The 26,337-nt window shown below is 43.0% G+C and overlaps 1 protein-coding gene across 1 annotated transcript in view; it reads left to right on the top strand.

Moving 5' to 3' along the window:
• Positions 1 to 26,337, top strand: part of DIS3L (DIS3 like exosome 3'-5' exoribonuclease) — a 408,581-nt gene that overhangs the window by 268,174 nt on the left and 114,070 nt on the right. Inside the window, exon 14 of the mRNA XM_086957989.1 lies at positions 11,287 to 11,465. Coding sequence (XP_086814115.1) covers positions 11,287 to 11,465 — 179 coding nt within the window. The remainder of the gene's footprint in view (positions 1 to 11,286; positions 11,466 to 26,337) is intronic.

Below are 26,337 nucleotides of genomic sequence, written 5' to 3'. Positions count from 1 at the left end.
GGCCTCTACTATTATAAACATAACTGCAGGGGGAAAACACTATACCAACTAATAAAATAGGTCTCGCAGAGCAACAGATTTTCGAGGACTTCCCAGATTTCCTGAAGAAGGGGCAACATTTTAGGGATGCTCATGGCTATAAAGTAAGTGTGTGAAGGGTGTGAGGGTGTGATGAATTTACGCCACTCTTCTCCCACCCACAGGACTGTCACAATCCCTCCATTACTGACTGACAAAGGAAAGGAGACAATTAACAGATCATCTGGGTAGCCAGCTGAAAGAGACATGTGTTAATCTTTCTAATAGGCACTCACTCACTCCTGTACACAGAGCACCAGCAGCCAAGGTCAAGGTTCACCGCGGTCCCTCGGTCTCCGATTCGTTGTGCCCTGCCCACCTCCTCCTCTCCTGCCCCACCACCCCTCCCGCATTCTTCAGACAGCGCTCCCTGGCTTCAATTTACCCTTGCCGTCGGCTTCCCATGCAGGTGATTGGTGGCCATTTTGCTAGGGGACGCCTGTCGCCATAGGAACCTCCCAAATGGAACTTGATCAGGCTTGCAAGACCCAGCACACAGGGGTGAACTTGGCCATTGGAAGCGCCTCTGTCTGGGAATGTGCACTGCTCCAGGGAAGGGTGTTCGTAAATGGGCTCGACGAGGAAGGCGCTTTACCACCCCACCCACTATATCCCACGAGTGACCCAGCTGTGCACTTCTAGGACTCAAAACATGTGGGGAAACGAGAGGCGGAAATATGACAACTCGTCCCTACACAGTCCTTCACAACGCAGAACCCCTGTGACGGAGCCTGCATAGGGTCCCCCAGAAAATGCAATTAGCGTCCGCTTCGGCATTTAGAGCCTTTTCATTATAAACTCCGCCTTCGCCACCCTCTCTTCAGCTGGGACACTCTCCCTGTCATCTAAAACATGCCTGGATATGTCACAAATGTCGCACTTTCTATCTATCCAATAAGCGCTTCACTGCCCTGCCAGGAATAATAAGCACTATATAAATACAATTCCAGTACAAGGCAATGTACAGAAACCCGGATGTTCACATAAAACGCATGGACATTCATTTAATAACCAAATGGATTTCAGATTTTTTTGTCCTGGTTAACTCAGTGTGCCAATTAGACCAAAGTTCCTGGGTAAAATGTTTTATAGAATAATAATATAAACTGGAAAACGGCGACCTGTTTACATAGTCAGTCATCTGATAACCACTTCCTACACAAGCGCCTGGATACCCATTCAACTGATCAGAGAGCTATGATGCGAACATTTACTGTTGTAAGGCACTATGATAACTTTGGGTCTAGCTAGGGGTATATAAAACTCTCAAAGATATACAAATTAACATAACATAACTTCTAGCATTACGTTGGTTTTGTACATCAGTTGCTGAACGCAAAGATCTGTCTCACGCGCTGCATCAACTGGCAACCCTTGGACATGCATCAGCTTTTGATTTTAGTGCCAATGGAGTCTTATATCTGGACACAATTTTGATTTAACAGATAAAATCCTGACATTTCAGAAATGCGCAGAGAGAAGAGGAGACTGGCTGAAACCCAAAATGCGACATAGATGGAGGAGCCATTTGGAAAAGACAAGTAAACCAACTCCAAACCAAACAAGCATTTGCAATGTAATCGGTCTGATTGCATTGCAAATGCTTAAGTTTAAAACTGAGCGCGGCGCCCCTTCACATACACCGCGCTCGGTTTGTTTATATATTTATTAACTTCAACACTGAGCGCGGCATCCATTAAGTTGGCGCTGCGCTCAGTGCTAAAGTTAAGAAATATATAAATAAACTGAGCGCGGTGTTCGGGAAGCGGTGCCGCGCTCAGTTTCAAAGGCAAAGGAGCGAGACTCGCAGAGCGTTTCCCTTGCGGGAGCGAACAGGGGCACCATATGTTTGCAAGTTAATTACAAACATATGGTGTCAAAGCTCGCTCCCGTAAGGGAATTACCAAACGTGCACGCAATGCCATTGAAAGCAATGCAACGCATGCACGTTTTTAGGGCATAAAAACAGAATCTATTACAAAAGGTCTTTTTCCTATGCAGCGCATGCGCGCCGCGTAGGCGAGACCTAACAAAGAACAAGGGAGGAAATTTTAGCGATCAGAAACTTGTAGTCTGCATGAGCATTCCTCTAAAATCAAAGAAAAGGAAGTAATTATATGCCTGTACATAAATAAACCATACTAATTAGAAAGGAGTGAGAAACTGAATCAATGATATGGGGAGCATAATGATGCCCACATAAGCAGAGCAGAGCATACATAATGCAATCCCGCATAAGGGGGGGTCAAGATGCTTCTTTATTCGAGAGCAGAGTTGTTATGTATTAACCTCGGAAGAATAAAAATGCTAAGTTCAATCTTAAGACCTGCTGTCTCCATCAAGTGACAGCTGCGAGATTTAAACTTGCAGAGCCCTTTTGCCAGCTTTTTACGAGAGGGTACATCCATTGTGCTTTATTTGGGTAGCAGAGGTACAGCCAGCAGTTAGAAAGTTCAATTGTGCAGAATGCAAAAAACACCAATCGTGATTCTCTAACTATTCTGTACCTCTCCTGAACAACCCTGTGCGGTGGAGGCTCCTGTGCACAAACCCTCCAACCTCGTACAGTGCTTCTTTAATAAAAACGTAGATAACAATTTTTATGTCATGCCGAGTAAAAGATTGTGTTGACAGACAATATATTGTGCAATAAGACAGAACCCTTCTTTCTTGGATAGGCTCCCTGAAAAATAGCACACCATTAGTATCTATATAGTGCCTGTTCCCTTACAGCCGCTCTAGAACTAGGATTTACTGCCTTCAAATTCTACAAGATACCGACGCTGATACCCGGATACTCCACTAAATGCTTTTGGGGATAGTCTTGTAGAATCCAGTAAAATAGTACTTCTGTTTGTAGCTACAACTGTGGCGATCAGCTAGAGGGGAGACTCAAAGCCCCAGAGACAGTGCATTGTGCAATAAGACATACTCTTCTTTCTTGGATGGGCTTCCTGAAAAAGAGCTACTTTAAATGGGCAGTATATAGATACTTTATGGTGTACTGCTCTTCTATTGTCACTCAAATGGAAAGGAGCAGCAGCTAAATGTTAGACTGCAGGGCCTCCACAACTAGTGTGTGCATTTCTATAATTTGTTTAGAAGATTCTTTTATATTTACGAAAAAGCTCTAAACCCGTGTTATTTAAGAATATCAGTTTAGTTTGAATATAATGAGCACACAACACACGGTCCTTTACATCCTATGCACATCACAAACACACAGACTCACACCACATATGCACACACAACAAACGGATATGCCTTCACACACAGCAGGACACACTCTCCGATTACATGAATAAACGTGTGTAAACACCACAAGCACACATTCACATGTAACACAAACACACATGCACCACTGGCACACACACAGTCTGGGATACAAGGACTGTTTCTTAAGAACAGAACATATGATGCAATTAGACTCCAAAAATGACGTCATAGTACACCAAATGTCTTTATCTAAAAAGAAAACTGTTTTAGTTGTTTGTAACATAACTTACATGTCTATATAACTGTCTCACAAAACCAGAACTGACCACAAGTGAAAGCCACCGCCCTAGCTAGAGATTGAAGTGAAAATGTGTAAACTAGGGTTTATTGTGTTTACATTCTGTAAGATACCAACGCAGGTGCCCCAGATATTCCACCAACAGTCTTTAAGGGTAGTCATATAGAATCCTGTAACATAGTATTTCGATTTGTAGCTACAACTGTGGCGATCAGCTAGAGGGGAGCCCCAATGCCCCAGAGAAATGGTGTGATATGTTAAACTCAGGATATACAAATCTAAGAAAATAGGAAATTGATCATGTCCATGCATGAGTATATCCCCCATCCAGGATTTTACTTTACATTCTGGGGCTTGTAGTTTTCTTTATCACAATATGATTTCCAAACTTCGGGCCAGATGTAGGAACCCTAATACCGGTCGGTAACGGCCGAAACTACCGAATTTCGGCCGTTACCGACCGGTATTAGGCATTTGGGATGCAGGTGGCGACATTTCAGATTTGGTAATTTACTGAATCGGAATTTAAGAATTCGGTAAATTACCGAATTCTTAAATACCTTAGGGTATGTATGTGTGCCACATGTGCACCCATGCACTATTCGGGGGGATCAATGTGCCACCCTGCCACCCTTGAAAGGGTTCCCCCTATTACCGATTCGGTATTTACCGAATCGGTAATTCCCAATCATTCCTATGGGCCTTCAAGCCCATAGGAATGAATGGGAATTACTGAATCGGTATTTACCGAATCGGTAAATACCGATTCTTAATTACCGAATCTTACCGATTCGGTAATTTTTACAGAAAAATTATCTACATCCCATTTACCTATGCTTAAATACCGAATCGGTAAAATTCGGTAGTTAAGAATAGGTAAATTGAGATTACGTACTTCGGGCCGATGTAGGTGGCCAAATACCGGTCGGTAACTGTGAAATTCGGTAAATTTTACCAATACCGACCGGTATTTAGCCATTTAATTTGAAAACCAGTATGAGAATTTGAAAGCATCATTAAAAAATAACTGGTTGTTAAGTGAATACCTCTGGGGCTATGTATTGTGTTAGCAAGGGGTAGATACTATATTGCTCTACAATCTGTTTACGCTGAAATTGTACATTTCATACGTGGTAATAAAAATCTTGTGTTTAGAAAATCATGTGTCCATCACAGAAATTTGACTTCATTTGGTTGGGAATGACCCCTGCCACAGGCCGGACTCGAATTTTTTTTCTTAAAGAACACTGCCCCTGTATAGTTTAGTGTGCCCACAGCACCAACGTTCCTTTGAGCTCATAGTCCAGTCCTTATGTGTACTTGTCCATCTCCAAGTCTCAGTTTTTTCTGTCTGTTAGGAATTGTTTTCTTCTGTACGTTCTCTTTTTTTGGTGGTACTGTCTGTATCTTTTGCTTGATCTTCTGCTATCACCCCTTCCTGGATGGGACATGATTGGCTTTGCATTATTCGATTTAAGTGAGTAGAAGTCCTTCTCTGCATTTAACTTTCACAAGGCTGGCCTTTCATCTGAGGAATCCATTGCCAGTGAAGTCTTGATTTATTCTACACTGGAATGTTGATCCCCAAGAATAGGCTTCAACTGAAAGAGACCAGGACCTTGTTGTGAGATGAGACAAAAACCGTTGCTAAAAGGTAAGTGTGTTCTGTACCAGGAATGGGAGGTGAGTCAGTAACAGCAATAAGGAGGCTGCAGCTCCTGTTTCAGGGTTTCTCCCTGAAATTGGGTAGCGAACCACATATAAAGTGATACTTGTGCTTAAGCTACAATACATTTGGCTCCTGTAGTACAGTGCAGCCTTTCAGATGGATAATTCTAACGGCAGACTCCACACCTTAAGAATAATCCTTGGGAGTTAGACTGAATCCAGAAGCTTTGGACAGCAGTGATCTTGTGCGCCGTTGAGTGGTGCAGTGCATTGACTTTGTTCCTTCCCGAAAGTGACAGAGCAGAGCCGATATAAGTGCCACCCGAGCATGCTGACGTCAGTTCCTTTCTTTCCATGCCTTCAAATGCGGATCCAGAGCTTTTATTTATTTTTTCTTCTTTTTCCTTATCAACTGGCAATCTTTGTTGCCAAGATTCTTTTGTTTCAAGTTAAATCCAGTGTGCAAGGGAACTATGTCGTAAATAGATGTCTGTGACAGACCCCCACAAGGTATGCCTTTCATGTTTGGGCTCAGGACACTACTCCATGTCGTGTGGAATTCACCCACACAAACCTGTAGGCAATCAGAGAATGTATAGTGAGGCTGTACATTGCCGAACACTGGAAGAAAACACGTAGGTCCACTCCACTTTAAATTTGAGAGCACTGACCCGCCCCTGCCTCCGGGGTTGTCCTGTCTTCATCATGCTCATAGTGTTACGGTAAGTCCAAATCAAAGTTGTAGATGAAACGCAAAAGGCCAAGGGGGACTCCTCTTCACCTCACCACTCTCTATAGAGAGGTCGCGAGGGCATCATCGTGCCAACTCGTGTCGCTCTTGATCCACTTAAGTGCCGATTCCGCGATTGATCGTGATACACCTCGAATTTCCCGGGTCCTCAGCGACATTGCAACCTATTGAGGTCTTCAGGGAGGCTGTGTTGCATGTATTTAGCACTCTCCCTGATCCCTCTGGCACGCCCTTGTGCCTCGAGGATCTACAGGGTCCCCTAGTCGGTTTATAGCCGGCGAATCCAACGTCTGTTCATTTCGAACCCCCCTTCAGGTTCTGCACTGAATTCAGTACAGACTTTTACTCCTGCAACAGTCCGTTTAACATAGCTGCTGGTACCGGTGCTGCCTCACCATTACCTGATACCGATTTCGGTGTCTGACTCTGCTCTCACTTGTCTCTGCCTCAAACAAGGTCATGTCTTTAAACTACATTGCTGTGCCCCTTCACTCTTTTCTGACAAAGAACTACCCGTTCCACAGATGGGCTCTCATAGGCTTGGACACCACCGATTGCTTGGGCTATGCAGTCAGTACCTTCGTCACTGTACTTGGATGAGACATTTCTCACCTGTTTAGCAAGAAAGCAGATCCTGCCCTGGAATTCTTGCAGGAAAGCTGGGCTACCTATCACCACCAGAGTAAGCACCTGAGTCATTTCGGGGTAGAGGATGGGGATCAGACAAAGCACGTGCTAGGCAACAGGGACACAGATTTCTCAGTCCCCCATCCCTGCGTCGGCAGCCTTCAAGCCACTTTAGCATGCCATTAGTGGCTTATGATCACCCTGTAGGAGGCGGGCTCCCATAATTTTTCCAGGGGTGGAGGCATATTACATCAGACAGATGGGTCCTCCAAATTATTCAACAGATTTATGCCCTACCATTCCTTTTCGACCCGCTGCATCTTTCACATACATCAGAGTGTCTGGACCCCAGACTGCATTCTGCAGGATGTGCAGGCCCTCATGTCCAGACAGGTCATAGAGAAGGGTGCCGGCCTTAAAGTTATGGAATTTGTTATTCCCGCTATTTCCTGGTGCCGACCAAGAATAGAGGCCTTTGTCTTATTTTGGATCTTCGCCCTCTGAATGCCTTCTGGGCAATAGCGTACTCAATCAAGATGCTCACTTTGGCCTATGTTCTCTCTGCCTTAGATCCGGGCAACTTGGTGTAGCCCTGGACCTGCAGGATGTATATTCTCATATACCCATTCTGCAGTCCCACAGATGGGCCAGTAGCATTGCCAGTTTGCTGTGTTCCTCTTCTGCCTTACCAGTGCCCCTCAGGTGTTCGCGAAAGTGATGGTAGTGGTTGTGATACATTTTCTTTCAAGGGTTAGGGCTACAGTTTTTACCCTACCTCTAAAGCTGGCTCCTAAAAACGGACGCGCCACAGTGAGTTGTAGACCACCTCTAGACAACAGTGGCAATTCTGACAATGTTAAGATTCACTATGAACATGCTGAAGACACACTGGACTCCTTCGCGTAGGCTCCTTTTCATCTGAGCCATTCTGGATACAGTGCAGTTTGGACCTTCCCTCCGATGTTTCAGGTTAAGTACTTGGTCTCAGTGATAGTGGCTTGAGGCTTCTTGGCCTTTTGGCCTCCTGCATCCTCCTTGTCGATAGTGCCACATAGCACATGCGGACCCAACATCAAGCGAACCTGTCAGATTCAATCCAGGTTTCAGAGGAGACTGAAGGAGATCTGCAGTGGTGTGATATGATATGAATAGGATTTGTAGAGTGCACAGCTACTTCATGGAGTGTACCGGCGCTAGGCTGTTAAGTTACTTGCTGCAGGCACATTGTGTAATTACTCTTGTTGACACAGCCATGTCTTTAGCTTTTTCTTGAACACAGATAAAACAGCCACTGAGCGTATTTCAAAAGAAAGCTTATGCCAAGACACTGGGCTGAGGTAGGATAAAGTCAGACCTCCAGTTCTCATGTGGTGAATCTTGGAAATCCTAGACAGCAGGCTGTTGGCTGACCCCCGGTTTCTGGAGGGGGCATAATGTTTAATTATATCCTTAAGATAGCCTGCTGCTGTAAAGTGCATTGCTTTATGTATCAGGACTAGCTTTTTTAAAGATAATAATTTTCTATATCTGAAGCCAGTGACGGGCATGCAGGTGTAGAGAAACATGAGCTCTTGCAGACAGGTAATGGAGAGTGCAGGCTGCCGTATTATGGACCACCTGAAGCTAATTAAACAGATAGTCTGGAAATCCCAAATGCAAGGCATTTCCAAAGTCCTGTCTAAACGCCATAAGTGCCTGGATGCCCATATTTTTTGCAGATTATGATAAGAACGATAGGAGATGTTTTAGAGAACACAGAAGCCCAAAACATTTACCAGCCACTAATTTAATTTGTGGCTGAAAGGAGAGAGCACTATCAAAATTGATGTCCAAGTTCTTAACTATTCCCTCCTTAGTAACAGGAGGTGGGGCACCTTTCGGCCACAACGTCTGCCTTGAATCTGTGGCATCAGAGCCGAAGGATAATATCTCGGTCTTGTCTGCATTGCATTTAAGTTGGTGAGTGGTCACCCAATGGAACACAGATGAAAGGTTTTTTTGACGGTCTCTCCAGCAAACTTCTCTCCCTTTCCACAAGTAAACAGCAGCTATGTATCATCAACATATGAGATCACCTTAGCCCTTCAGGGCTCTGTTAGCTGGACTAAAGCAGTGAGGTACAATGTTGGGCTAGCCCCATGGCACTCCAACCGTCAGCTCATGTGATATTAAAGGAAAAAGAAGGTACCCATACTTCCTTACTTCTATCCTTCAAAAAGGAGGCTGGTCATTATAAGGCTATTTCACCTATACCAATGGATTGGAGGCAGGCTAGCATCCTTGAGTGAGAGACCATTTCGAAGGCCGCAGAAATATCTAGCATAATCAGCATGGCCTTCCCCTCCTCGTCTAGGGCACCTCTAATGTTTTCAATGACTTCTATCAGTGCTGACTCTGTAATTAAATTAGATATAAAGCCAGATTGGCTAGGATCAAGCAAGACATTAGTTTTGAGGTACTGAGAGAGCTGCTGGTTTACGAATTAATCCAGTACCTTAGAGATAACCAGCAGTAGAGATATTGACCTATAATTTGATTGCTCGTTGGGGTCTGCCAAAGGTTTTTTAAGCAGAGGCAGAATTTGTGCTTGCTTCCATTGTACAGGGACTGTTCCTGCAGGCAGCGAGTCATTAAGCGCCTGATTTACTATAGGATTTATGGTCGGTGCTCCTAATGCTGGCAGATTCGGAGGACAAGGGTCAGATGGGGAACCTGATTTGAGGCTTTGAATAGCAGCCAGCAATCCCTCCAGAGGGATAGGTTGGAAGTGAAGTAGAGTGGCTGTCACAGAAGAAGTTATGCTGGAGCTAACTGCCTTTGACAGATTCTCCACCTACTGCATGTCCAAGATCAGGCTTGTTTGAATGGTTATGATTTTATTTTGAAAGTTAGAGGCCATCTGGTCACGGCATTCTGCTGATGGTTGGTGGACTCTGGTGCAGGCATCCGGGGATGTGAACATTTTACCAATTTAAAAGGATTTCTCTTGCCTTATTGCCTGCCTCTTCTATCCTTACCTCAAAATGTACTTCTGCTGGATATATTTTTAGTGCTGCCTTATAGATGATAGACACTGTTAGGCAGGTGATATATTTAAAGCAGATTGTGGCACATTTTCCAAACCCCTTGTAGTCTATTTGATGGAGCTAGAGTGGTGGATGGCAGAGCAGAAAAGTCTGTGGGATGTAATAATCTCCAGGTGTCTATCTTGGCATTGTCTGAGATGAGGTTATACAAACATTTATGACCTTTTTATGAGGAATATTTGAGCTTAGATTTCCTGCCAAAAATGGGTTCTGTAAGTATGTTTTCTTCTTAGGTAAGGTGAACTTATTTTACATGTTCATTTTATTTTTATTCAGATGTGTGTGAAGGCTTGTTTGTGATTGCACTGTTATGGCCTTTGACATTCAATGAAATAATTTTGGTTGGTAGTGATATGGGAGGGCATTGTGTCATGGACATACAGACACAATTATTGGCTGTTGGTGTATATCTGTAAAATAGCTGTATGTGTCTGCTGAGTCCAATGCTGTACTCTCAGTACTCCCCTCTCTAAGAAGGCCTTGAATGTCAGCATTTCTAATAAAAATATAGATAGGTAAGTGTGGGTTCCTCCCACAGTCCTATGCTCTGTTGATAATCTAGGGTGCAGCAACAAGAGAGAGACAACACAAGTGTGGCCGGCTTATTATATAAAAAATTGTAAATGGTGGCTAAAAGGTGACTCTTTATGAATGTGAAGGAGCCTGTAGATTTAGGGATCCTGCTGTTACTATATAAATTACATTTTCTAAATTCCATTTCATATTCTTTGCAACCCCAGTGCTTGGGAACATAGCAGACCTCAAGCAAACATCTACAAGAGAAAATTTATTTTAAAAACTCAGCTGGTCTACTTTGTGGTGTTTCTCTACATTAAAAAAGGCAATTAGTTATGAAGAAAAGTTGGAATGCTAGCACAAGGAAGGGCGATTGAAAAGCAAGTGCTATCTTCGCAATCTGTATATAAAAGGAATGTCAAAAGGGTATATGTTTCTGCGGTCTAGATGATGTCTTGGGAGAGAAATGGGAAATTAAGTCGATTGGATTGTGTGTCAGGACATGTATGAAAAGGAGGTAATTTGTTTACCATTGTGCACTGTGCTAGTACAAAAATAAATTAGGTTTGTACAGTGCGTATTAAAGAGTTTATTGTCTGAGTGGTGATTGAAAGAACTAATTTATGGTGAAGGTGTGGAATTCAAAGGAGACTATGACAGTGGAAATTCATTACTTTGAGTGCTGTATGAAATCCTGTTGGAGGAAATTGACCTGGTGAAATCTGCTCCAAATGTAACATTCTCTCCAGAAATCCGGGATAATAATCTTAGTTTCCTGGTTGTAAAATTGTTAAATTCAGTGCCAGATCACATCATGCTAGTGTTGAACAGTCAACATTATGGTGAGTCTTCTAAATGTATCTGGGTTATTCATCCAGTTATGTGTCAATTTATTTTTGCTTTATTAAGAAGCATTGTGTATTTAAGGATTACCATCCGTATACATAATAATTGGACTCAAATGAGAATTTAAGTCTTAAAAAACAGAATATTTTCCCTTCCTGCAAAACTCATGCTTTTTCCTCCTCTTTTTTTACCCTCCTCAGGACTTGCATTGGACAAGTACACACATTTTACATCTCCGATCCGGCGATATGCTGACATCATAGTTCACAGGCTCCTCTTGGCAGCCATCTGGAAGGACAGACAGGAAGACAATAGAGAAAGCCTTTTCAGCAACAAGGATCTTGTAGAGTTGTGCAAGCACATTAACAACAGAAATCGGGTACGTAACAACCTCTGCCGAGTAGGATTATAAAGTCCACATACACCTTTCCAGAAATTGCATTTGCATGTTAGACTTTTAGCAGCCTATGCCTGGCCATATCAAACCTGACTCTACTGGCAGTGATTCCAGCCTCTATTCTACGAAAGAGCGAAGAACGTAGAGTGCAATGTGACCTGGAGTATTTAGCAGTAGGTGAGATTAATTTACGTATTCCAGCCATCACCTTTTCATGCAGTACCTTGGGAGTAAAGCTGTACCTCATGGATGAGGCTCAGATAGACTCAAACCAGACTGAAGTTTTATGTTTCTCATTCAGAAGGCTTGGTATTTTGTGCTGTTATTTAAACTATTGAAGCAGGACCGACTTTAATTTGCTTGAGGGGTAGTCCTTGTCTGATGTGGCACTCAGTAGGCAGGCAACATTTACAAGTGGAATAATTTTGTGTGTTGAAGCCGCACTCGGTTAAAAAAGTTTAGAGACAGTTGAACTTTAGTACAAAATTGATTAATTTATTTTAGTATTTGTCTTGTGCATGCTTAAAGTACTATGCATTCAGCCAATCTGCTCTGGGCTTGGGACTTCTTCATGAATGAAAAAGGTACATACAGATAATTAATTCTTATGGAATTCATGTATGATAAGAGTTTTAAAGCCACATATATGGGGGCTTGGCTTGTATGCTGATGATGAAAGCTGCTCTTCAACAGCGCTCTGCCACATCGCACCACTAATCCACATTTAGCTGCCTGATCCGCGGTGTGTGATAGTCTGGGTTGGTCAATTGGAGGACTTGCATACAGTGCGTACCTGCTAGACTTTTATTTTGTCCACATTCAGCCCGCCTGTGTGAACAGCTGGAGGGTGGCCGGCAGCCGTGTGTACGGTGGGTCTGTAAGGAGACTAGCTACGGTGCACTCTATGGAGGACAGTTCCAGAGGCGGATTGCTTTCGAACGGACTAGAGGGCCCCAGACTGGACCCATCGGCTGAGATAGCAGGGCTGATACCGGGCTTGCGAGGTCCCCGGTTGCTGCTGGCTGAGTCTCCTGGAATCCACAGACAGTGTTAGTCCTGTGGCAGTGAGGTTCAGCCTGAGAGGCGTGTGGCAGCAGGGTCAGCCCCCTGCAAAGATGTGAGAGGCTGCGCTAGGACGGTGATGGTGGCACGCGCTGCGGCCTGGCCCTGAAGATTTCTCCCTGGCATACCTTCACAACTGCGACCGGAGGCCTAAGGGGTGATCGCACCCAGAGACTTTGGGAGCTGCAAGGGTGTGAGAGTGGATTTGTCCTTGACTGGCCGGTTGATGCTCTTTCCAGCTGGGACCCATTGATTGCAACTGCTCGGTGGCTGCTGCCACAGCCTTGGATGGCCCTTCAACCACCCACCAACCCCGGGGCCCTCCTGCACCTGGTCCTCTGCTCCCCCGAAGATAGCAGTAACCTTTCTCCTCCCCCAGGGCTGTGAAGCCCGTCTGGAGGGGTGATTGGTACTGGGGGCCCTTACTGCAATGGGACAGACTGCACAGCAGCCTTATTTGGTGGCGTATTTGAGCCACGCTGGACCCTTTTGGTCTCTGCTGGTGGGTGCATCAGCTGCAGTACAACATGTAGCCTGGACTTGCCTGTGATTGTGCGGGGTGGCCCGCAGTGACAAATTGCACACTTTCACAGCCCTATTAACTTGCCTGACACCGGTGTGGCTGCTTGTGCAGGGAGCCTGCCGCCTGCTTTGATGGTGCTCCCCAAAGAGGCCTAATACTGCTCTACCTTCAGACCTGTTGGTGCCGCTTGTGGGGGCGACCGAGAGGTGTTCTGGGGGAAACTGTTTTCGGCGCACACGAGCTGTGCAGTATACCTACCTTTACTGGCAGCTAACTTTGGCAGAGGGACCTGTGCGGCCTGGGTCTGCGTGAGGCCGGAAGTGGGGCCTATAGAGACACTGAGCACACCTTCATAGCCTTTCTACCTACACTGAGGAGGCAGTTGGAGCTAAAAGACTACCGACTGCCTCTCTTGACACCCCCGCCTGCTCATCCCTCTACAGATTTGGTAGTATCATGGGCCCTGGCTATGGGCAAACTCCCCCTGGTTTCTTTTTTCCATCCATTCCCTTCTTCGGTGATTGCTCCCCTCCAACACAAGACGTGATATGAGACAAACCACCTAGCTCTGCCTCCCAACAGAAAATAGACAAATTCACTACATAAATTACGCTGGCAGATGATGCCAGAGTGATTAGGGAGAACCTCAGACAACTGAGGGGCTACAGACATCTTCCATCCTGCAGGTGATCCGCGACCTCAAGGACACAATGGAAGACATAATGAGGGAACTTAAAGGTGATCTTGCTTTGATTCATCAAGACGTGATGAACACTGTAAACAAGATGGAGGACAAGGTATCTGATACTGAAGATGCTGTCAAATTGCATGAATCCCTCCTGGTGATTCGGCACCTCTTGGTGGGACAGTTGAAGGCCCGAGCGGAGGATGCGGAGGGCTGATTGAGATGCAACAATTTGCGCATAGTGGATATCCCTGAGGGTTCCAATGGGACTACCCATACGTCATTAATCTTCAATGGTTGAAAAGCTGGATAGCCACGACAGACGTCTCTAACTGCTTCATAGTTGAAAGAGCACACTGAGCCCAGACCTCAAAGCCACGTGTGGGTGCCCCGCCCCTTCATTGCCCAAGTCCTCAACTATGCAGCCTATGATGCCGTTTTGAGAGCAGAACGTAAGGCAGGATCACTAACTTTCCAATCCTCCCCTGTGATGGTCTTCCCCAACTACGCCCTGAAGGTCCAGCAACAGCAGCACTCCATCCTGGAGGGGAAGCCAAAACATATGACCCTGGGCATTGTATACATTCTTCTATTCTGGGCCTGCCTGGAAGTTATTTTCCAACATAAGACCTTTTTCTTCGATACTCCTCAGGCCGCGTGGGACTGGATAGTGCAGCGTTCCATCCTTCACATTGAACAGCAATGAGATGAGAGGGTAGGAAAGCCCTGATGACCCTCAGGTGATTGGTGCAAGGCCTGCGGTGGCAGCTGCGCCAACCAAGAGCGGAGAGTCGGATTACTTGGGCCTGAGAATCTCCTGTAACCTGGACAGTGTCTCTATGTGGACTGCTGGCCCGCCCGCAGACTCTTCCTCTGCCCCCCGGACCTCAGATAAGGGCCAACTAGGTTTGGAGCTGACCGGTATCTTAGGACACCGTGGCCTAGGAGCGCTGTTACTGCACACTGTTCATAGCGCCAACACCCACTCCCGCCCCCCCATCACCAGTATGGTGTATGGTTTATAAAACAATAAAAAAGCTTTGCACAAAAAACACATATTCCTTTGTCGTTATTCATCTCTTGTATTTCTGTCTTAAAAATAGAGGAGAGACAACATAAAATGAAAATGTCCCATTGAAAAGCATTCATAATGGAAGGGAACTGAATATAGTAGGTTAAACAATTTCACAACAATAACCATATGTGGTCTCAATATCATTCTTTAGGAAACTGTAGTGATTGAGTCAGGTACTCATGATGAGTTTCATGTAGCTTTATTCAAGATGGTACTATAGACCCCACAAGGAGCAGCCGGCAGGCAGCTCAGCCCAGTCAACTGTGAAGAGTTGTCTCCTAACATTCTGTAGGATGACATCATAGCAAGATTCTACAGAGAGGGCAAGAATAACATAGTAGTCAAGATACAGCATATTCCCCTTTCTTCTATATATAAATAAAACAACATTGAGGGATAAGAAAGAAAAACTGAAGATTAGAAGAAACAGAGGAAATAAGAAACCTGAAGCCCTTGAAATAAGAGAGCAACAGGAAAGGATAAGAGAAGCAAAGAAGATATGCAAACTAAGATATAAGAACCGTCTTCCCTTCAGTACACAAAAGAAAAAGAATGAAATAACATTTTCAGAGAAAAGGAGAAAAAGAACGAGGAATAACTGCCCCAAAACATACCCACTGGCCAGAACAGGAATGTAAGAAGACAGAAGAGGAATGAACCAACAAAACTCAAGACTACAGGATCTGGAAAACACAGAGAAAGAAAACATGGCAGAAAAGCAGAGGAAAACTATGAATCCACACGAGGCACAAGGAGAAAACATCACCAAGAGAACAGAAATGAAGAAAGAAAACAAGGAAGATGAGGAAAAGTATGCAATCCTCACCCAAGAGAAACACCATCATCAATACAAAATGAAAAATATAATGTAAAGACAACAATGTTGAGAATTCAATAATATATTAACATACCTATATGTGATGTTCGAGAGGACTATAACCCGAAAGCAAAACCTTAAAAAATAAGGGATTACAGCAGTAACAGATGGGAATAAGACCCATAAAAACTATAGTCCTTGTAAAATTAACATTGTGAAAACAAAAAGAGGTAGAGCGAAATCACCAAACAGATATGGATAGGAATCAATATAATAATACAGAGAGATGAGTGATGTAAAAAAATAGATATGGTAGGAACCCATATAATAATGTGAATGATGTCAGAAAACAGATATGGATAGGGACCCATATAATAATGTGAGAGATGTCTGAAAACAGATATGGATAGGGACCCATATAATAATGTGAGTGATGTCAGAAAGCTGATATGGATAGGGACCCATATAATAATGTGAAAAGGACTAAAACCCTCGCATAACTCCCAGGAGAAAGACAGAGATTAGTTGTGCCCATGTGACATGTATGGATGTACAAAGAGCAGATAGGACTGAAACCCTCTGCGATTCCCGTGTAGGGAAACTTAAAACATGCATGGACTCTTGCCAGCCTGTACCTCCATGGTGTATACCCAGGGTCCATAAACCAATTGGAAACCAAAATCAAACCGTGTAGGGCCAACCCTTGTGTAAGGGATAGTGAGAGCACAGTACAAATGCAAACCCAACACATTTTGAAGATAGTATTAGACACTACTTGAAATGTACAAGAACTCTGAATCTGAGAAATAAAATGCTCAAAACATGATCTAGATAACTTGTGTTGAGGAAATTTTTATAGGTAAGAACCCAAGTCTAACACAAATGTGAGAGCTCTAGACTTAAATATCGAAATAAAAACGTGTGAGAGATGCAAATAGGACTAAAACCTAAACATTTGCAAAAGAGACAAAACATTACAATGTGCACTGTAAACTGAACCCAAACTAAAATGTCACTATTAGAGAACATGCATAACTCTTGACGTGTGGTCAAAGTTAAATTGTAAATAAAATCCAGAGTCTCACCAAAACACGAAGTATTGCTCATAACATGCGTGGTCAAAGTCATTATGAAAACAAAAATTCAGAGTCTGACCAAAACACTGTCTCGACGAACGCAGTCTCACTTTTATAACTTTTGAATAAAAGGTTGTGAAGCGTATTTTCCAGACTCCTTGAAGCTTAATAAACATGACAGAAAGATTTCAGAGAACGAAGGCAATGTTCCAAGTACTAGAGAATAGGTCCTTGAACCAACCACAACAGTAGAAGCACTTACTTGAGGGACAGTACAGCAAAATCCTTTTGGAGGGAAAAACGACCAACTAGACGAGACTGTAGAGATGCTTGAATGGAAGTACAACCAATTCATGTTGGTCATAGAGGAAACTGACATCGCGATGCTGCTGAAGACATTCACTTGCGATCAGCTTTATTGAAATGGAACAAAGTGGTTGGCAGGAAAAAGCACACAACGGACGTTAACAGGCAATAATGTATGCTTGCATCTTCCAGCTCCAAAATGCCGGCATGCACAGGAGACACACGCAGGGTGGCTCTAGGCACGCTCCTGCTGCAAAACGCCAAGAGGCAGCATTGGAAACTCCCTGACAGCGAAAACGTCATGAGAGATTCCACAGCTGCTCCATGCGACACCATCGACAAGGTAAGGTGCGTGAGCAGTTATTTGATTTGAAATTACAGCGCAACTGTTTTTCTCTACTGGCCTCAAAGTAGTTAAGTGAAAATGCTTTTTAAAACAATGTTTTGTACTGTGAATTGCTCACAATGACGATCCTCTCTTGATGCAGGCAGAGAGATAAAATATTGCAAGTCGCATTTAGCCTTTACAAATGCATAAATCAAGTTGAGCAGACACCGCAAAGTAAACTGTCAAAAGTTGAGCTTTAAAGTTGAGCTTCCCAAAGTTTAGCTTCCCAAATCCCACGTTGACAGAGAGGGACGTAGAGAAGAGAGCACCATCCAAAACCCACGCATAGGAAAGACTTTGTTATGTTGTAAGTCATACACAAACTTAGAGATCCACTGATTACCTTGCTTTATGCGGCACTGTAGACAGTAATTCAGCCTTACCCTGACTGAAGGCACAGCACAGGATACAGACTTTGTTGAATGGCAGGCTTATCCTTACAAAAATCACAGCGCAAAACACGTAGACTCTGGAGAGTAGACAACCAAGATTGGATGGGCAGCTGTTGAAGTAGCACATCTCCAGATGCACAGGAACACGAACAACTGGCAGACTGCTGTGGGCGACCGATGTAGAGGTCACTGGTGGGGGCAGGGATGCCAATTCCCATAGGTTAACTTGAGTTGATCTGTAACTTAATGTTGCTTGAGGTTTGATGAGGTGTTAGACGCAGGTTTGCTTCAGGATCGTCGCCAGAAACTTGTAGGGATTGAGTCAGGTACGCATGATGAGTTTCATGTAGCTTTATTCAAGATGGTACAATAGACCCCACCAGGAGCAGCCAGCAGGCAGCTCAGCCCAGTCCACTGTGAAGATTTGACTCCTAACATTCTGTAGTATGACATCATAGCAAGATTACACAGAGAGGGCAAGAATAACATTGGAGTCAAGATACAACAGAAACCTTACTGAAATTGTTGTAACCTTATCTAGGACCCTAATTAAATATTCCCTATTTAGGCCCTTATGTGGTTTTAACAAATCATATCCTTATAAAGGCATATGAATCATATCCATATTTAGTAATAGCCAATGCAGTCCAAATACGGCAAGGCTACTTCCTTAGACTCCTAGAAAGTACAACGAGTTCTTTAAACAAACCAAACCTCCAGCAACCTGGGAATTCTCCATGCTTTTGTTTTGATTTGTCCTAGAACTCCTGCGAGTCCTGAAAGAACTGCCAGTTCCTAGTGACGGTTCTTATTGACGTCTTATGTCCAACCTTAAGTCAAACACGGCACCTTCCAGGTATAAATATACCAGCATTTGCCTTAAGCAACACACAGTGGTTTGGAGCAGAGCGGCTATCTACTTACCCGAAGCCCAGCTGATGCGAGTGCCGAAGGAAGCCGTCCCTCCCATTTGACACACTGAGAAAGACGCTGTCTTTTCTCCTGCCGAGAAAATCCAGCTCCAGTGTTTCCAGTCACCCTTGTGGGTTACTGGGAGATCGAGTCCTGAGAACGAGATACAAGACCTCCTTTATTCTAAAACCAAGGTACGGAGCTGATTAGACCCTTAGAGAATTCTTGATTCAGATTCTTGGCAAAACTAACTTAACTTAAACTGCAACTCCCTTACTCCTTCCCACGTACTAGGCTTAGGTTAGGTACACTGGGGAAGGCGTATTTAGAAGCACCAGTTGAGTACGGTTAGTCAAATGTTATCATTGTATGTAATTGTATATATTTTATCTGTTTTAAGTATCATACGGCTCAGAAACCATATCAATGCTTTACAGTATTACTTCATAATACTCCTTTTACTGTACGCACTTTACTTTATGACAAGTATTGCAATTGTGGCAATTCATTTCTCTTGGCATGAGAAAGAAGACTGCTCAATAAATAACACCTTTTATTGCAAACGCCCGTCTCTCTATTTCTCTGCACTCTGGAGAAACTAAGTATGCACGATTGACTGAGTGAAATAGCTATCTATTGTTTTCACACGACTCTGGAGATATACTCCTTATTCTGGAGGGAGCAAAGTTGTCATGTTTATGCGGTTGTCAGAAGCTAATCCCTTCTTGTCTAATCAGGGAAGTTAACTCCTCCCTGTTCATTCGCGAAAGTTTCTAGTGACCTCTGAGCTAGCTGGCATACCTAATTAAATCTAACATATTCAGTAGAGACCTAGTCGACCTGAGTCCTACGTCTAAACTGCCGTTTATGTTATTCCAATGTGCAGAGCCTATTGGGAATATAGGAACTACACTACATGGCGCCCAATGTTTGGTAAGGCGATAATCTAACGCAAGATACTAGAGTAATTCAGTCGTGCTTTTTCACACAGACCCCTTTTCCCGTAAAAACTCCAATAGACGTCTGGAGTGGGTGAAAGGTTACTATCCGCCGAAACTTAGTAGGAAGAGATTCCTATGTATTAGTTTTCGGTATAGTCAACGTTGAAGGATACAGTGTTCCAAAATATTGTGCACCTAATCTTTGTTTCCTCAAAACATGCTCTGCAAACTTTCTGTCAGTAAAAATGTCAGACAGTGAGGACGAAAGGGACAGAGCTAGACTAGCAGCTCAACTCGTACGGGACGACACACTTGTCAGAGATAACGACCCGGATGCAATAATCATCCCGGTCAGTATAAGAAAAACCATAACTATAAAACTTATAGAAAATGGAGCAACATCAAGAGGTGGTACAGTTGTATTTGTGGTAGAGGCACATGAATTTCAGCAGACAGAAGTATTCTATTCCTGGATAAATTTTCCAGCAGCACATGCTGTAACACATGAGTTCCACTACTACAAAATAGCGGAAGCTCCAGAGGAATACTCTCCTTTCGAGGAAGTTGAAATTCCACTAACATACCAAGAGCACCTGCTCTGGTTTAATGGCGCCCTATAACATCAAAATCACATTACCAGGCTCGGTCCACTAGGTAGACCAGGAGCCACATGGCTGGTTCTAGCCAGCTACACACCACATCCCGACATTGAAAAAATGTCAAGTGAAGAACTCTTAGTTAAAATAAAAGAACTAACAAAAGCATATAGAGATTTAGTTCAATTAACATTAGACGGTACAACATACCGAATAAAACCCCAACTAATTGAAAATCCTGAAAAGACTTTCATTAATAATAATCTCAATTCTCAAAAGAAGAAGTGGGAGGGTAATAAACAAACCACTCCCAGAGAAAAACTATTTCAGTCCAGAGGAACGTCTCCCCAACGAAGAAATAGATCTCCAGAAGGGGGGGGGGGGGGGCAAGTCTCCACAACGGGAGCCCTCTGAAAAAAGATACAACTTTAGAAATAGGGACAATTTGAAAAAACCTGACAGATATCAAGATATTGATACACGTCCCTCTCGATCTTTTCAGACTTCCTCAAAGAAATCGGAAAGAAGAGGACGGTCAGAACATAAAGAAGAGCACGTCAAGTCCAAAGACAAAGAACCTGCTCATCAAAGTAAAAAATTACAATATCCCATAAAGAAAGTAGCCAGTATTAAAATAAAACATGCCGAGAATCCGGAGGACACAACTGAAAAACGGAGAGTGGGCCCACGACAATGCTAGACAGCGCAGCAGAAGTGACCATAGCTCGCAAGATCCTGATGAATCTTCTGGAGACAGTGGACACGAATGAATACATTCAAGTGGAAACTGCAGACACCCGAGTGAGCGTGCCCCATAAACTATACGAAATAACATTACGTATAGAGGGAGATAAAACTAGGAAAATAAGAGGTCTCTTTTGGGAGAATCTATCTGAAGGCTATGATATCCTTCTAGCGGAAAGGGACTGGCCACCAGAGTTTGTCTGGGAGTGCCCACATGGCGAAGAAATGATTATGCCTGCCTTCTCAAATCACATTCCAATTCGTAAAAAAAAACTTTTGCAAGAAAATGGGCAGTGGCCCAAGCCCCTGCATTATATAAAAATCATGTAGGATGGGATGAGGATTCTCCTCACCATAAAATCCAGTTAAAAAATCAACCTACTGCACAAAGGCAGTATCCTTTTAAGCAAGAAGCTAAAAAACAAGTAAAAGAAATTTTAGATAAACTTGAATATCAGGGGGTGATTGAAACATGCACCTCACAAATGAACAATCCTTTGTTTCCTGTCTCCAAGCCAGACAATTCATATTGTCTAGTTTTGGACTACAGACACCTAAACTCCTGCTGTAAAACAGTTGCAGTACAAAACTCACTCAGTGCAGCACTAATGAATAACATTGTGCGCAAGAAATATAAAACGACATTAGATATTTCAAATGGTTTCTTCTGTCAAAACATAGCACCTGAAACAGATATTTGACCGCTTTCTCCAGCATGGGGACCCAAAAACAATGTTGTTGTCTCCCACAGGGATTCAAGAATAGCCCAGGATTATTTTCAGCCAGGGTAACAGAGTTACTACAAATATATGATGATGAGGCATTATCTTATGTCGATGACATCTATCTTAAAGACGATGACCTGGAGACTCACTTGAAAAGAGTGAACACCATAATACTTTGGTTCGCATCTGAAGGGTACAAATTTAACTTTAAAAAATCACGAATTGCCCATCTAACTGTCCTATTTTTAGGATATGAATTATCAAGTGAAGGCAAAAGCCTAGCAGATAACTTCTTAGAGAAGTGTGCAGTACTCCAAGCTCCAAAAACGCTGAAAAACCTACAATCAATACTAGGTTTCCTGAATTTCGGAAGAACATACATTCTAAATTATGCAGAGAGGGTTAAACCTCTCTACGAACTAATGAAACCTGATTTTAAGCCAATTAATTGGACTCAAAAACATACAGAAATTTTAAGATCATTACAGACAGACATGTTAACTAAAACAAAACTGCAAACACGCGCAAACGAACGCAACCTTGTAATCCGAGTCATCCCCGGAAGATGCAGGTTCACATACCTGACCTCTAATGAGGGAGAAACTGTACCAATAGCTTACAAATCACATTTGTACACACAAGCTGAAATGAAATTCAGTTCTACAGAAAAAATTCTAAATGCGGTTCAAACTGCTGTAGCAAAAGAATGAGCCCTAGCCCAAGGGAAGAGGATATCTTTTTTATCAGCAATATCAGCCCTTGAGGCAGTAACAAGACCAGGCATTCCAAATGCTATAGCTCTAGATCCAAAATGGATACAATGGGAAAATTCTCTTTCTACAGAAGACATGAAACACGCTTTTGATCCGAAAATGAAAAAACTAGAACATCTGGAATACGAATATGAATGCCCACTGTCAGTAGAAATTCTGCCTCTCGAACAGTACACCTATGTAATCTACACGGACAGATTTGAAAACACTACGTTGTGGAAAAACAAATCTACAATGCTGCGTGCGCGATTGTTAAAGGTCGTTGGTGCTTAGGTAAATTCAGACCCATGGTCACTAAAACTGAATCACTTAGAAACTGTACAGCTCAGCGAGCTGAAATAAGATCTCTAAAGATGGCGCTTGAAAATGCCGATCGCGAATTCCCGACACTAATAGTGTGCGATTCGCATTACTGCGTCCGGTCTTACAATAATTCCATGCAGACCTGGATAAAAAACGGTTACAAAGATGAGACAGGTGCAACAATAAAGCATAAAAAACTATGGGAACAAGTAGTTCTTTTGCAGAAAGAACTACAAAAGACTCACGTGATACATACGCAGAGTCTTCCACGTGATGTCGTTCACGTTGCAGGGAATTCATTGGCTGACAGAGCCACAGCGGCAGCCGATCACTCGGCTTCCGTAGCTACAAAAAAGCGTACGAAAAAACAAATAGATGGCGAAACGCTGCTTGCAGTAATAGCTTCAATGGAAGGCAAATATGCGGCGTTACCTCTAAACTATCCACTCGGTAATACATACATAATTGATGCGAACTCCGTTCCGTTTGCTCAAATCCCTGGAGTGGGGGATAGAGTAATTCCAAACACGAACCGGAGAGTCTTCTTGATACAAGAAGCACACATGGGATTGGGTCTGAGGCACCAAGAGATCCTGAAATCTCTAATAGAATTACAATCACGATACTGGTGGCCGGAGATGAGCGTGCAAATTTATAACTTTGCAATGAATTGTGAGGACTGCAACAGAGATCGCAGTTGTGAACCGGTCCAGACATCTGCCCAGACACCACTATTAGACAGCATCAGGCTATCTATGCACAGATATCCAGACGGAAAAATGCGATCCCATAATTATTAAGACGAGATTCATTTGGATGTGACTCCAGCGCTTGGCTGACGCCAGAACTGTTATAAAAGATTTGCGAGTCTTTATCGGCACATACGCAATTGGCGTGCTACATTCTGACCAGGGTCCTGCGTTTAGCTCTCAGGCTTACAAGGAGGCCATGGCCAGCATGGGCATTGCTTTGTAGTATTCTAGTCCATTCCATCCCGAGGGAAATGCGGTAGTGGAGATAAAAAACCGTGACATAAAGCAATCTATAACAGCGAGGGTATTAGGTTCGGGTGACGGATGGGTCAAACATCTAATAAGTGTCCAACGTAGTCCTAATAACATGCCAAGAAATTCTCTAGGAGGTATCAGTCCGTACAAACTTTTATTTGGTACTAGAGTGATCATCCAAGATTTGGATTGTCAGACTTCAGTGGTGAAACAAAAAATCTTTGATATCAAAGATCGTTTGGCTGTTTTACAGGACTTAAATGAAACAAGAAAAAGTCTGAGTAACGAAAAGCTAAAGCCAACAACCACAGAAGAAAAACCACCTGTCCCAGCAAGACCTGTCTGGATTCCAAAGATTGGGGATCTGATCAGAGAAGAGATCGCGGTGAAGAAGGAATTTGTGCCTTCTTACAGAAAAGCAGTACCTGTCTTAGCTGTCAGCAGAACAAGATCAGTAGTACTACCGCCACTTGCTGGAAAAAAGGAGAACCAAGTTGTATCAATCGACCTGGTGAAACCACAACCATGTTAATAAGGAGTAGGCCCAGTGGACTCCCAAGAAATAGCAGAAGACCAAATCTTGCTACATTCCAAGAGGTTCAAACTGAGAGACTAATCACATTTGATAAACCTTCAGTGAATAATAAAGGACTATGCAACAAAGCCATGGAACTTGTGCCTCTTGAAACCCAAATTGCAACAGTTCGTCAAGAAACACCTGTCTACAACGATGTAGCCTCGGACTATACAAATGTAACAAAAGAAAATCCAAAGATCAATGGAAATCCGGAAGCAATTCCACCAATTGACAGAACTTTATCAACTTTGATGACTTTTCCGATGACCAAGTGAACATGGAGACAAGCCAGCATACAAAACTTTCAAAAAGAAAATCACAGAGCTCTTTCATCAACTCCGAGAAACATATCTAACTTCACCATGGATTACATTATGGATTGTGTTAGGTGTACTTTTCCTCCTTCTGTGGCTCATCTTGGTTTTAAGTTTGGGTAGATTTATTGATGGAAAATATAGTACAATGGACACAGCAAGCCAGAACATCAACTTGGTCCTGAAACCACACAGATCCTCTCACATCGAAAAAAGAGAACTATCATCAGTGAACATCACAGCCATCCCTATACCTGGTGGCATAGCATGGGACAAAACTGACTATGAAATGTATGGCCTGGTTGAACTCTTGAAATATCCACACCAATTTAAGATCTCCTTAAGTGACTTTGTATCACCTAGTACTTTCTCTGATGATTGCGACTTTGAAAATATTAATAATGTGATGTCAGATTTAGAAATGTCAGCAACATTTACAGAACATGAATATTTATAGGGTTCGTCGAATTATGAGGAAATGTATTGTTACAATCACTTTGGGCATCATTATCTACATAAATCTGCAAATCCTAGAAATGTTTTTAGTCATAATCAGTGGGAACATTGTCCAACCCCGCCAAAAGGCAGTTCGAAAACATTTTATGAGAAATTTCCATACTTCTCAGGGTTTAATTACACTAATCCGGAAACGTTTTATTACAAAATGTTAAATAAGACAGGAGTGAAAAACATGTTGACAAATACTAAACTGATTTATTCTGAAAAAATGTATGGAAAAATGTCTACATTTGGTTTTGAATTTTGGAAACATAACACTGAGACAAAAACCATCTGGGGTACAAAAGAATGGCAGGTACAAGGTCTAGAATCACTGTTTAGAGCCTGCATGACCCCAGAACAAATAATGTTCCTGAATGACACAATTCAGCAAACAACCTGACTTGGTTTAGCCAAGATAAAAGATTTAAACAACCCGTCTATACCAAAGCCTATGCCTGACAGAAACACCACTACAGATGAGGGGTTAGACGTGGCCTATATTTTAATACAAAATAGAACAATTCCTGATTGGAACAAATGGTTGATCTGGCCCGCAGACACTAATAACTGTCAAGATAGATTCCTGAACACAATACATGGGTTCAAACAGAACAAGCCAGACCCAAGATATTCCCAGAGACAACATCCAGGAATAGTTACAACAAACAGTGTAGGGAAACTATGCCTCGACTTGCTACAGAGATCCACACTGCTGACTTGCGAGATTTCTTACTGGGACCTCGCAAACAGCGTCAAAAACGTTTCATATACGCCGGTATATACGCAGCTTACAATGAAGCTTGGAAAGTAACACAAATTGAAACTGCAGAAAAAATACGAGAAATTGATCGTATTAATTTGGAAAAATCCCTGTCTGTGGTGGACAATGGGTTAACGACTGTCCTCCAGAATTTATTCACTGGACAGCATTGTATCATCTGCTATTGATATAATAGAACAGGATATGCTAATGTTACAACATGGTCAATCCCAATTGCGTTCTATTGTACAGCTAGGCTGGACGTTACAAAACCTCCATTCAGGCCACCTGCCATGGCGTCTAATCAACATAACGTCATTATTTTCTATCTTTAACCTTACTGATAGACAAATCTCGTTGGCACAAAAAGGAGCAGA

The sequence above is a fragment of the Lissotriton vulgaris genome, chromosome 2_1 (genome assembly GCF_964263255.1).
Source record: "Lissotriton vulgaris chromosome 2_1, aLisVul1.2, whole genome shotgun sequence".
NCBI classification, from domain to species: Eukaryota; Metazoa; Chordata; class Amphibia; order Caudata; family Salamandridae; genus Lissotriton; species Lissotriton vulgaris.
The sequence above is the reverse complement of the archived record's forward strand: the minus strand, read 5'-3'. Positions and strand labels throughout refer to the sequence as shown.